At 39.8% G+C, this 14781-nt stretch overlaps 1 protein-coding gene across 1 annotated transcript in view; it reads right to left on the bottom strand.

Moving 5' to 3' along the window:
- Window positions 1–14781, bottom strand: part of LOC103377698 (RNA-binding protein Musashi homolog 2-like) — a 117759-nt gene that overhangs the window by 32359 nt on the left and 70619 nt on the right. The window contains 1 exon segment of the mRNA XM_008308598.3: window positions 6564–6612. Coding sequence (XP_008306820.1) covers window positions 6564–6612 — 49 coding nt within the window.

Here is a 14781-nt window from a genome sequence, read left to right as displayed (position 1 = left end):
GGGGGGGGGGGGGGTGGTGGAAAGGGGCAGCGGAAAACTGCGGAACCCAGCTCTAACTTAACCTGCCTCAGCGCAGAGAGACTGGTGTGTGAGTAACTGCTGAGCGTTAAGTGTATTCAGGCTTTGTTTTCCCCTGTCCTCAGAGGTCTGCTGAGTACAAGACTCGGCAGGACACAGCGACAGTCTGGGTCAGCTCTGCCTCAGTGGAGAACAGATGGTCCTCAGAGTGTGTGACCCACCGCAGCTCGACCCATCACATCTAAACCCTTCACCGTCAACCTTGAGGTGCTGAACCTCGTGTGATGCAAAGGAAGGTAAATGGAAGAGATGTTAAATAGAATGCAAATGAAAGGGGCGATGCAGTTTTGATCTAAAATTGCCATCCACCGGGGGAAAGTTCTAGAGCTGTAAGTGGCTTAATAATGCATATGTCAATCACAGACAGTGGAGCAATCATAACCGGTCACAGGCATGGAACAAGCCAAGGTCGAACGCAGCTGGTTATTACCACAACTGTATTATTTATAACAGTGATTTTCACATCAAGTTGCCTTCACTGAGTCACAGCTGCTCCCCCAGACCTCCCTCACAGCCGGGGGGAGGTAATGGGCCAATCAGCGAAGTCATGCAGGGAGCCTGCTGTCATGCTGGGAACCAACCAGAGAGGAGGTCAAGAGAGAATGGTATCTGCTTCTCACACAACCCTTGTGTAATGGTGGGAGGTGTCAATCACACAGGTTTAACAGAGATGGGACACAGAGGTTGAGGGAGACAGCGATGGATGCATGAGCGCCAATGTTATTGACATCCTTAGGTCATATAGAAACATCGACACAGAATCACCAGGGACCGGTGGCACAGTAGGCTCTGATGAAATGGGAGACTTTTCGCCTGCAGAATCCCTTGAAGTGATCAAAAATGAAATGGAGAGACATGTGAGTCCAGCGTCAGTGAAGACGGCCGTGGGTGTGAGGCTGTGTCTCCGAGTGCTAATGTAACATTAGATAAAAAAAATGTTGAAATATCTAACATGACTATAAACAAATGAACATAATGTTAAGAATAATAAGAGTCTTAACACAGTGTCGTCGTGTGCACGAAAGCTACATTAAACATCACTTTAATGCTAACAGGGGGAAAAAATATACCATGCATATGCATGGTATGCATTACTTGTTTTGTTTTGTTTTTTTGGAAAACAATTTTGACTTGTGCACGTTGCAGATTAGAGTCTAGGTTAATTGGAGACCACAAATTAGATGTGAATGTAAATGAGTTGTTTTTCCATTGTTGTCAAAATGCATCACAGCCAGCAGCCATACACCCCCCCCGCCCCCCCAATGGAGTCTCAACATGTGGCTTTCAATGAGTTAACCATGGATGATATACCATATCCATAACCTACCTTTCTACTACTGCACCATGCTAGCCCCTCTAGTTATACCATAGTAGGTCAAAGCTTTATCTTCGGAACATACCGTCTACGTACAGCAATTTTTAGTTTTATACAAGAAAAAAAAAACATCTATACTCCACAGCTTTAATAATTTCAACAGTTTTTCCTACAAGATTTGGTCAAATTTGAAAATGTAATACAGCTCAATGCTTGACAAAGATATCGTGATCAAAATGATCAAAGCTGACACGTCCCGACTGTTGATAGCTAATGTAAATCTGACAAAGTATGAAATATAACATCTTTTCCGTCTTACCCTCAAATACTGTGAACACGACAAACAACAAACAATCATGGAATCCAATTATTATAGTTGTGTTGAACTTTGAATCAGGGAGAAGTTGGAGCAGCTGACTATGTAATTCAAAGGCTAGACGTGTCATCGGGGAACAGTTGAAGTGATCTCGCCCCGCGGCTCCTGTAGAATATAGGGTTCATAGGGTGCAGCCCTCTAAATGGGATAGCGCCTGTGTCAGATGGACTTCCATATCCCACATTTCACCTGATGTCCGCTGAGATTGGCCTCACCCACACAACCGACAACAAATGAATGAATGAGATGTGCAATGGTGGAAATACCCGTAGCCTCACTTCCTCTTCGGTCGTAAACAAACCGCGCGCACCTCTGCTCATTTCACCTTTCCGTGTGCCAACCGTTTTATTCCTCTTTAACACCTGTGTGTTTGGTGTCTGTTTATTATTGTGTGTGTGCTTTGTTTTTTTTTATTAGGAAATATGTCACAGAGCAGGCACATGTTAACCTCCGACAGGTAATAATGATCGGAACAACACGAACACTGGTGAAATAACAATCAGCGCAAACCTCCGCTCTCTTCCAGAATGGAGTTTTTATTCAAATGGACCATATGGGCTGAGAATGGTTGAATTGGGGAGTTAACATGATACATAAATTTTGCGATCAGGCTTGTTATCCAAATGGTAGTGTTCATTTCTATGCACCAATACAGCAGTTAACGAGTCTCATCAACGTCGGTGATCGCAGATTAAAACCACCGCAGCTTGACAGTGTAGCAGCTTGTTGCAAAGGTTAGCCCCCCCCCACCTCCCCCATTTTTGGGGTGGGCGTCTAAGTGATATTTACTGTGAAAATATTGGTATGGCATTAGAAACACACACAGCAGTCGAGTGTACCTGGGCAGATAAATATTTGCGCCCCCCCTCCCCGGGGTCTGGCTCAAATGACACTTTCATTCATCACACATATGCAGAGACTGATGGCACCTGGGTGGTCTGCTCCAGTTTGCTCGACCTGGGACAACAGCTGGACACGGCACTGCCAAGTCAAGTGTCAGCCAAGAGTAGTTTATAACAGCGGTCCCCAACCCTTTTTCATACCAAGAACCGGTGGACCGGTATCAGCCGTATCACTGTCTTCTAGACTTTCTTCTGTGATTATCAGGGTCTGAATGACCGACAGATTATCTTTGAATGAAAACAGTAAAGAGATATGACTAGATCATTTTGGAATGAAGTCAATTAGTAAAACTGAAGTACATGTTTTCACTGTGTCCCACTGAGGCCTGGTACCGAATGATCTACAGACCTGCACCAGTTCCCGGAACAAAACAGTCCTGGCTCAAGTATAGTCCGTTATATAAAAGTCATTCTGATCACACATCGCCACATGAACCAAAAACCGGTCGGAAAAAAAAGGTCCACACTGCTGTGAGGAAACAGGATTTTTCCTGATTTACATGTGAGGCCACTTATGGCTCACAGCCAGTTTTTCTTGTCTGTGGAAGCCAGCAGAGCAGCATCAGCGCAGGGATTAGCTTAGCATAACAGTTTGAGACACTGGTTCCGGCGGCTTAAAAAAAAAAAATGGAAAAGGGATAAAACTCTGGTTTATTAGGAAGACGGAAAGAGACAAGAGATACGTAAAAAAAATGAATAAATCCATGAAGAGATACAAAGTCCAATGTGATTTAAAGTATAGGGTGAGGACACTGTTACACATGGACGTCTCTGTGGTGATGTGGAGGACGGCCAGATAACAAAGACATGAATCAGTTTAATAAAGCTCCAGGTTCCAGTTACTTCCTCGTCACTTTCGACAACATTCCGTGAAGCACTTGCACATCATGCAAGAATAACCTGCTAGCAACTCTAACAAGACCCAGGAGTACCGTTAGTCTTATGAGCAACTCTTGCAAGTTTTGTGCAAGTGTTACTTTGGACGTGTAAGGTATTAGTATTAGTGCTTTGTAAACAAAAAGAACCATAAACAGTTCCACACCCTAACCCTCAGGTTGGGAGTAAAAAAAGCACGTGTGTGTGTGTGTGTCTTACACATGACGTTATGTGGGACTAATTTAAATGATGGGATTATCAGTATGTGACTTTATGTGGGAATAATTTAAATGATGGGATTATCAGTATGGCCAAAGGTTATTGCTGGATTGTTGTCATTTCTGTACGTCTTGATGGGGATTCGTCAAAGAGATCAGAGTCGTTTTCTTCAATGATATTAATTAGTTTACACTGTCTTTAATATATTTGACCACTGTCCTCAGTCCATGAGGCTTCTCTGACCTGAACCTCTGAGAGCTGAGACGGTTTTATCAGCCTGAGCTGCTTCGCAAATAACGATATGTGTATCGACTGTGTTGATAAGTGATGATAAGTTAATGAATGGATAAACAGTGTGCATAATGGATAATCAGATTAATTGCACAAATGAATTGAGGTGATTAACACTTTAATTTGACAGCCCTAATTAGATGTAAAGAATGTGGCCGTCTGATTTTCATCTCTCATGTTCAGTATCAATACATAAAACATTGTAAAGTAGATCATATTTTGAAGAAGAATTAGCTGATTTTTTTTTAAAATTCATACTTTAAGGCTTCAGTATCTAATAGTCATAGAGCCATAAACTACTCAACATAATCTAATCTCTCTAAAACCATACCAACCCCAACACATCCACTGTGTCCTCCACCAACTACGGTAGTGTGAAAATACACAATTCCAAAACTTGAAAGTTGTGTGGCGTGAACTTGGGTTAAGAGTTCGCTGTCTACTGTGTACTCTAATCACCCCCCTGCTGTCAAGAAATAAGGTGTGTTCCTGCAATCAGTGCAAACAAACATCCATCCAGTCTTATCCCTGGGTCACATTTGACAATCAAAAAATCAAGATAGTTCTCCCAGATTTACGAAAAGAGAAAGAAATCTGCGGGGAGTCTGAAGACACAATCAGTGTTCTTAAGGACGGAAAGTTCTTCGGTACTTTCACACCGAACGTGACTTACGTTTGTATGAACATTTGGAGGTTTCACTGAAAACACATACAAACTGCACCATAGAAACACACCTTGTTGGGTTTGAATCACACACACACTCACACACACCCAACCAAAACGACAGATTATTTGGTCATATACGGCACCCTAAGCAGTAAACACCCAACAATAAGATGATAGCAGGTTTTTTAGAATAATCAGCCGAAACTGTGGAAAATGTGTCATTAGTTTATGTGGCACATCTGCATCCGTCCACTTATTTCCCAATCTCACGGTTTATAATGTTGAGGCCCGAGCACCGATGGACAACAAAGACCTGCCAGGAACAGGCTTCAAACCAGCCACCACAGAGTCTGTGCACCATAACTAAAAAAACTGTTTGGCCAATGGGTTCAAAGAGAACGAAGCGACGCCGATAAACAAAATGTTCCCTCCTGGATACTTTTGTTTCTGGGGGGTTCAAGTTGTGTGTGTTTGTTTCTCAATACAAACAAACAGTTAATTTTCTTAACCTCGAATAAAACGTATCAGTTTTCACAGTTGTCTGAACCCCACGGTGGTGTGAGTTTGACTAAAGAACTGCTGCTACAATCTGGGAAACTTATTTCTCCAGGTCAAAAAGTCCTAAGACCCAGGCAAGAAAAAAAAGTTGGGTTCACATCATATCATATGTAGAGTTATTGGAAAAGAAAAGAATTGTCCGGTGCTGGATTGAAACCTGTTGCAAAGCTTCAATCATTTCAAACAATCCTGATGCAAAACTGTTGAAAAATTAGCTCTGTATATTTTCTGTTAGATTATAAAACATTAAACACAGATTAAACACAGACACAGCTCAACGCCTGACAAAGACACAAAGATGAAAAATGTTCCAATCTGTCAAAGAAGAGCCAGAGTCAGAGACGTGTCTAAAAATGTTCAAGTGATTCAAACTGGAGTTTGTATGAGAATATAATCTCCCACTTACATTGTTGGCTTACGCCCCACATATGGTGTATATTTCCTGTACCATAGCATATCTCAGTACTACCCAGTGAAGCGGCCACATCACTCCTGTGAGTATCCTTCAGATTCGACTACATCCTAAAGTATCTGCACCTGCTTCATTCACGTTGCCGTTGGGTTTCCGTTCTAAGAATTGTGGCCGTGACTCAGAAGTTCCTGTGTTTGGAGGCACTCGGAGCCGCATGTCTGACTCCTCGTCTCCCCCTCCCTCCCCTCCTCCGTCTTTGTAAAGTCCTCTGTTCGAGGGCAGGTGGCCGTACTGCAGAAGCCACAGTTAAGGCCTCCAGATAAGGAGGGGCTGGAGATAACCATCGTGCTGCGCTGCCCACGTTGCTCTGCAGCAACGGCGATCTGAAGCCTTATCTGACCAAACAGGCATTCCTCTTTCAATCTCTGTCCCTCTGTTCAGCCGCGGGGCACCTCTTCTTTTTCGCCTTTTCTTTCCACTCCCTCATTTGACCCTCTCAATCTTGCTGTGTGTCCTTCTTTCATCATCCAACCTCCACACAACCAATGAAGATCCCTATCATGGCTGGTTGTTTGTGTGTGTGTGTGTGTGTTTCTGTGTGTGTGTGTGTGTCATTGTGCATTAAACAGCAGTGAGAAGAACCGCTATAAGGCAGGGATTTAGTATGGATTACTGTTCATAGTGTAAGACCTCAACAGAGAAGCTAAGCTAAGCTTCCACAATATGCGCCGTAAATAAATAAAATACAGCTAGGTGTACTTCAGTACTAGTAATCCAAGTACAGAGAAACACATACTTCCAGGTGGGAACACACACACACATGCAGGAATAGCAGAGAAGAAAAAAAAAAAAAAAAAACGTGGACCTACCTCTATGTCGGTTGTATTAATTGTCAAACATTAGCATGGCGTCTTCTATCTGAAAGAAAAAGAAAAAAAGGCACGACTTCAGTTTCTATCAGCACCAATTGTAACAGCAAACAGAAGCAGGTCAGAGCACATACAGCACATGTACACACTACTTTGTAAGCCTGCACACATTATCATCACTGGCTGATGCAAACAGAGCTCAGGAGAAAACACTGTCACAGCGCTGGCAGCATTTTATTTACAGATCAAACTGGAGGCTTGCAGGCCAGCAAGATTATATCTTCTGTCTATCAGAAACAACCCACCGCTACAAACACAAGTGACACGTTCACGGCAGCGCTCGCAGCCTTCAGTACCTGTCTCACCACTACTTCATTTTTCTCTTATATTCTAATACTTTAAAATGTGATGAAATATAACCAATTGCTAACAATAATAATAATAATAAAAAAGCTGCTGTAAGAAGCTAGTCATCATTCTCTGTCTGACAGAGAACAGACGGAGATAAAACCAACACCCTGGTGGACTAATGTGGTAACACTTTCAGTTGTCAAAATATGTTGTTTCCAGTTGTTTTCACCTGAATTATGTCAAGATTTATTCTTGAAATTAAAATAAATTTCATGAAATTTAAAACCTGTTTTGAGATTCAGTCTGATTTATAATAATAATAATATATTAATAATAATATTAAATAATATTATAATTTCAAGAAGTGAGAAAGAGATGACATCATCTCAGGCCTTGTTTTTTGTATTGTATTTATATAAAAGTCCAGCTTTGTAGTGCTGTACAATACACAGTACTGTAGTATGTGTTTGTATTTGTTTATCATCAGTACAACACAATATTTCAGAATATAAAAAAGTGGACTTTTGTATAGAAAAAAAAGGTTATACCAAGGGATGTCTGATTTTAACTTTTTGCAGATTTTGTCTACTGTTTACTGTAGTAAACATCATAAATACAACACAAGTATTTTTTGTAATTTAAAAAAAAAATCATCAAATAATTTTGAAACAATTCTTTACTTGATCTTCATTACCCAGATAGATAGATAAACTGTGATTCATAAAAGTAAAAAATCAACATTAACCAGATCTGCCTGAGAATCCTGTGATGGGCACTGATTCAACATATATGCAACCATAATTTGTTCATTAGCCTCTCCTCAATCTACCGTGGAAAACACAGCTGCTTAATTATAAAATATCATGGAAAAAAACCTGGAAGAAAAATTTTGCAATTAATCTGCCATGACCGTGGCCAAACTCTGAAATATTTGCCTCGGACTCTGGGTCCAAAAGGAGAGAATATAAATTTATTCATTTATGTCAGAGAATAATCCTGGCTTCAAAATCTTTTTTTTTTTTTTCCATCGCTTTTAACAAATAACAGCTGTATAAAGCAGTAGTTTGGTTTGGTTCAATGAGAACTTTGTTTTTTAAAATCTCTGCCATTGTATTTTATTCTTATAATTACAGATTGGCATAAAATTTCCCTAAAATGATCACCTTTGTGTTAAATGTCAACTTCATTAAACCTTAATTCTTACGTTTTATACTTTGACAGTAACAGTAAAATCTTACAGACGTTTTATACTTTGAATCTCATCTTTTCGTCACTGTAAAATCTTACAATAGAATAAAAATTAGAATAAAAAATAGAATAATAGAATAAAAATTAAAAAGGTTCTATTTAGCAATAAACAGGTTGAAGTCCCAGAGTTAAAATAATAAAAAAATAAAATAAAATAAAAAAAGGTGATTTCATCATTAAGACACAGTAAGAACCACGACTCCACATGAGTCTTGTCTTCAATGTGGTTCACGTTGTTGGAACCACTGAACTGATCCTGGATCAGAAACCGACCCCAACACGTACTGTACACATAACAGCAGGTTCAATCACTGACACAAGAGTCAAGTGTCTGGACCGGGTCGGTACTACCATCCATAAAAGTACTTGCCATTATGTGGCTGTATTTTATCATTTTTAATCAAACTGCTGGAATTTAATGGCTCCCCTGACTAATCAGAAAGAAATAATGGTGTCGAAAGGCCTGAATAAAAATGAAAAAGTGAATGAGAAGAAAAACAAGACTGTCTGCGACCATGAGTTATAGGACCTTCCCTGGGTCACCTTTCCAAACAGCCGCCTCCTTCCCTGTGTAAATAAACTCTTGTCAGTTGCCAACAGGAGAGATTATTTTGCCAATACTTTACTGTTTTGGTAAAAACCAAATGAAAAGATAAGGGACCGCTGCGGAACTGGACAAAGAAGGAAACCCAGGCCTTGAAGACAAAAGCCTATCTATCACCTCCATGCCTGCGCTTTATCTCGCGGCCACTATTGAACTGAGAAAAGAAACGTCTCACCTTTATTTAAACGAAGAAAAGTGATGTTGATAAGAGTCCTTCATCAAAACGAAAAAACACAACCCGGCCTTTGAGAGGCCGCTGCTGATTTTCAAACCTCCACACCAAACTGTATCTCTCCAATGTAGGCCACTTTAATAGACCGCTATAGCACATTGGTTAAGATTGCTCTGTGTGTGTGTGTGTGTGACAGTTCATGTTCTAGTATACTTGTGGGGACATTTCCGAAACATACTCTGTTGCGGGGACATTTTTGCAGGTCTCCATAGAGTGAGAGGGTAATCTGAGGTTCAAGGTCTAGTCTTGAATTAGGGTCAGATTAGAGTTAAGATTAGGGTTAGGATTAGGAATATATATATTTGTAATATTCAGGGTTAGAATAATGCAAGGGAACGTATTGAGTCTTTGAAGGTGCTCACAAAACACATAGAACAGTATGAGTGTGTGTGTGTGTGTGTGTGTGTGCTGGTTGATTATAAGCACAGAGCGCCTCATCATCCACTCACCTGTTGAGTAAGTGGCTCAGCTCTTCAGCTGTTCATCATCTGATTGTTCCACTTTCTGCCTGTTACAAACTCAGCCATCCAGTAACTTTTTGTTTTCTGAGTTTCTGCCTATTTATATTTCTTTCTTTTTTTTTTTTTTTTTAAATTTTATTCTCACTTCACCGCTCGGTTGTTACCATGCAAAGCACCATTAACTGTCACTCGTCTCCGGGTTAGCAGCTACGTGGGTCCAATTAGTGACAGTCCCTTAACGCCGTTGTCCACCAGATGTGATTCTTCACATGGAATGTTCTGTCTATGCAGACGACACACATTTCTCTCCTGTATTCAATATCTGCAGCTTTTACAGCAGTGAGAAATACTCACTGGCTTCTGTTTATTCACAGAGAGAGAGAGGGAGAGGGAGGTAAATGTATTCAAAGTGTTGCCTCTGACAGAACACCACCAACCAATAACAATACATGTCGTTGATAAGGGGACGAAAGAGAACAACTGGGAGTGTTTAAAACACAAACATTGATCTCATCTACAGACTGACAGATGAACTGAAGTCTGAAATGAGAACTGGTGTTCTTAGTTATTGCTATTATACAACAAAGAATGCATTTTGGAACAACTCCGACACAATAGCCAAAGTAAAGAATGCATTTTTGAACAACTCCGACACAATAGCCAAAGTACAGCCTAGATCGGGCGTTGGTAAACTTTTTGACTCTCTAAAATCCTAAAATATTTTAGATTTGACATCTACTGGGGAAATGTGGGTATTGCAGGTGAAAGGCAGAAGCATAATGATAATATAAATCAATTGTATAATTTGGCGCCCCTGATTAAAGAGCCGAACGGGCCACATCCGGGCCCCGTGCCGTAGTTTTCCCATGCCCGGCCTTTTCTCCTCTTGATGATAAATATTTTTATGTCAAAATCATTCTGATATTTCAGTAGAAGCCAGGAGCCAGCAGAAACAGAGAGGCGATGAGATATGATATAAATAATGGAGCTCAATCACACAGTCGAGGCTGAAAAACACTGATTTTTATTCAGTGGGAAAATATCGCAAAAAAATATACAAAAGTTCTTCAAACTTTGAAGGTTAATGGTTTAAGCAAAACTGAGAAACATTTGATGGTTTTTCTTTATCTCTGAAGCAAACACTCAGTTAGAATTTTGTTTTTCTTTCTTCTTTCTTACTCAGTCAGTAAGAATTTTGTTTTTCTTTCTTCTTTCTTCATGTTTATATTTTTATTTTTTTAACCTATTTTAACTCTTAACTGTTCTAGGTTCCTCACAAAACCCAGGTTATGGTTCACCAAGCAGCCAGAACCATTAAAAACTGCTCAGTAAAACAGTAAATGCCTCAAAATCACTAAAGAGCTCTTGTGTTCAAACGGTACAATTTGTCATCTGCAAGCCTGTTTTCCTGAACACCCCCCATTGATTAGAGGGCTTTTTCCATCAATGCTACCAGTGAAGTCCATTTTCGCTCCACTGTCACACTGTAGAGACACACACACTGACACTTCTTTAAAAGTAAACTGGAAAATGTCCATTATTTTAAATCAAAGTGAGTGCTCTCCTTAGATGCCTGTGAACGAGTGTGGGTATAGAGACACCAGTGGCGGTGAAGAACCAGTTGCACCTGACCGTCTCCCTGCAGCTGCCAACCTAATGAGACTTGCTACAGAAAACAAGCTATTCTCCAGGGAAGGCTGCCTTATCCCAGCTGTCAATCACCATTATGGCTGTGATGAAAAGTGCAGCAGCAGGTGCACAGGAGAAGCTCGACATCATTGCTAGCACACATGTGGAACCTGAATCCTTTTAGAAATCCCATCAAAAAGTTGATTGCTGCAGTGACATATGCAGTTTGAACAGTGTAATAAGAAAGACAGAAATTCTGCACATGTTCTTAACACTGGAGGATCCATCCTGGTACAGATATTGTGGGTTTGTCCACAACCAACAAAAAGGGCGGAAAAGTTGATTTTTTTTTGTACCTCCTCCTCCCTTTCCCCTTCTGTGGTTAACGAGACAGGACATGCACGGCGGTCGGAGCTTTAGCGGTTGGGTTTTCCCTCTGCTGCATTTTAAAGATACAATATGCGATGTGCATGTCAGATAAAAACAAAGCAATTTTGACAGCCAGCCAGTGAACTATCACGAATGATCTCAGCAGACACTAATAAAAACAGACATGCCATGTAATATATGCATCCATTTACCAGCAAGTCAAGGCAAGAAGCACCAGCCCTCAGAAATCCTGGAGTCCTTCCATGGTTGTTGTAGTTCTCCATCATGAATATGCTAAACCAGAAGTTTCCCTGATCTAAGCTTTTTTTTTTTTTGAGCAACACTACAAGGTCTTTGTAGAAGAAAAAAAAAATCTGCATCATATTTGAGTCAGTTTTAAATCCATTCTCTTTTATGACCAAGCGGCTTGTATAATTCCTTGGGTTCAAGTGAACACAGTTTTCACCGTGGAGCTTAAAGAAGAAGAAGAAGAAGAAGAAGAACACAGATCAGCTGTGACAGATTACAGGCCGACATCAGAGGAGCTTTTGTTTTTTTTTTTACATCTGGTTCAGAGAAACCAAATACGTCTTATATGGTCAGTGAATAAAAGATCAGATCCTCGTTTGGTGATTCTGTCATGCTCAAAATGTCATTACAAGTACTTTGCAACATGGACTGGTTCCTTAAAAGCAACTTTTTTTTTAATTCATCACATACATGTAGTTTTTACCATTAGTAATTACTGCAGAGTAATGTTTTGATTTAAGGAAACGACCTCCTTCAAGGACCTGGAGTTTGAAGGGATCCAATAAAACTCCAGCCAGGGTAGATATTGGTAGGTTACATATTACTTGTAATGATATTTTGAGCAAAGCAAAATACAAGATTTTTTGTTTTTTGTCTTCTTTTCATTCTGATAAAGACATAAAACTTTTCTACGCTGTACTAACGTGGAACCAACAAATACAAAGCGTCCCTCGCTCAAGGCTCAAGTTCGAAGTTTCTCCTCAGTTTGGCTCATGAATCAACGGAAGTTACATCTGTGCATTAGCATAATTCGCTCTCACAGCTTTGCAGCGGCTCACTCCTTTGACCTTATCACCAGGTGTATGTCTGTAATATTTACCACAGGTGGACTCAAACCAGGCTAGAGAAGGAAGTGATTTAAAGACAATTTGCCCCTCCAGCTGTTTAGCCCAGCATAGGGTTGGCAACACAAGCTACGGTTACTGTGATGATCGGACGGAGACATTCATGACAAGGACATTTCAGAGGGAAAACGAGTCTTTATATTAATTAAAAATAGACCAAAAAAAAAGTAATGTAAAATTATAAAAATTATAAAAAAAATCAAAAATTATTATTAAACTTTTTCTGAGATTTGTTGTGATGACATTTTTTTAAACCTTTTCACAACAATTGAAATACAGTAAATGAGCTTCATGATATTTTTGTTTTTGCCAACTAATTTAATTTAGAGAAATAGAAATAGAAAATAAATTTAATTTTGTTAAATAATAATAATAATTATATTATATATGTAAACTGTTTAATCCAAAATTGACTTTTCATGTATTTGTTTATGGCTGTGAATGCGTTCTAAATGTTACAGGATGTACAGAATCATTATAGGTTCATATCATTTCTTCACTCTTTATTTATTTAGTATTTAGTAACAGAACACGTCCAATCAGAATTCTCCCTGAAGAATTCCCATCAAGGGAAAAACTCTTTCATTCCAATTTATTCATTTATTTATTTTTGTATTTTTGTATAATCCCATCCAAATTCATGTTTCCACAAATATCTGTTCACAAAACCGACAACTGCACCGGTTCAGGAAGGCCATGTGACCAAAAGTCCTCCATTTAGCTGTCAATAATACGACAATATCCCTAATATTAGATATTTCACACTTCACTGGCAGCCTACTAATAACTTTTAAATTAAATTTGGCTTACAGAAATAGAGAAATCTTTAAAGGGAGAGAGTGGAGGAGCTCAGGTGCTCCTCCTAAATATCCATTACAGAGCACAGAGAGGACAAAATCACCAAGGACAGATTTCTCTCCCTCTCCCCTTCCCTCTTTTGCTCTCTCCCTCTCCCTCTCTGTCTCTCCCCCGCTCTCGTGCATTTGCATTACCGGAGCCAGGATCCCCGCGCTCCCTCCTACCATCACAGATGCTGGCTTTTGCACCTTTCATTATTAACAGACTGGTCTTTTTTAAGACTCACATGTGCGATCTGACATCGGCCTTTTTCCTTTCCAGGAACAGACTGAGGGGGCGCCGTTCTGACCACCGACCAGGTTTCCATTGTTTTTCTCTTCCTCTCAGATGAGTTCGAGTCCAGAGACTTCCACAGGGTTTTTTTTCTTTTTTTTTTGTACAACATTGATAAGCGGCTTTCCTTCTGTATGATACAGCCCCGGGGAGCGTTTTTGATGCGGGAACATTGATTTCCTAAAGTTGTCCTGAGCCCCTGTGGCTGTGTCCATTACAGTGGCTGTTTCTAATGCAATACCGGCTATGGCCTCAAGGTTGCACACCTTCAGCAGAGGGTTCCAGCCTTGCCCCTTGACACATTAAAACTCCCTGAAACTGAATATTTTAACAGCAGATGGAGACGTGTCTGAAGTATAAGCTTCATCCAGACGCTGAATTCAACGGGCTTGAAAGTCAAAACCAATCTGTCCATTCACGACCAGACGTTTGGTTAGAGCTGAACCGAACTCTGCTCAGGTGTCAGCTTATTTTAAGCACATTTAAGAATAGAGGGAATTCAACAGAGATTTTCAGTGGAAAATATTATATAATTTTTGTTCAATTATAAATTACAGATTTAAAAAATAGTAATGTTAAAACATGTTCTGCAAGTGTCTTCAAAAATGATTAGTAAGTAAATTGTAAAAATAGGAAATATTTGAGTTTCATGAATGATTATTGCCCTTGAAAGCCACGACTATTACTACAGCTAATGCTAACATAAGAATAATGCTAATAATTTCAATAATATTAGCATTAAAAAACAGATGCTACTACTGTCGATAATATCAATACGAATCACAAAATTGATGTATTATTTCTGTCTAAATAATAATAATAATAATAATAATAATAATAATAATAATAATAATAATAATAATAATAATAATAACAGGTTGATGATGCCTTTGCTCCTTTCATCTCACGTCACCTCAGCCCGCATCTGTTTTCACCCGGAGCACAATAACCACAATGCATCATTGCAGCTCACATTCACCATTCCATTCTTTCCAGCGACACTATTGCTTCTGTATCTCTCCTCCTCTCACCCCCCCCC

Source organism: Cynoglossus semilaevis, chromosome 4 (assembly GCF_000523025.1).
Source record: "Cynoglossus semilaevis isolate Cse_v1.0 chromosome 4, Cse_v1.0, whole genome shotgun sequence".
NCBI classification, from domain to species: Eukaryota; Metazoa; Chordata; class Actinopteri; order Pleuronectiformes; family Cynoglossidae; genus Cynoglossus; species Cynoglossus semilaevis.
The sequence above is the reverse complement of the archived record's forward strand: the minus strand, read 5'-3'. Positions and strand labels throughout refer to the sequence as shown.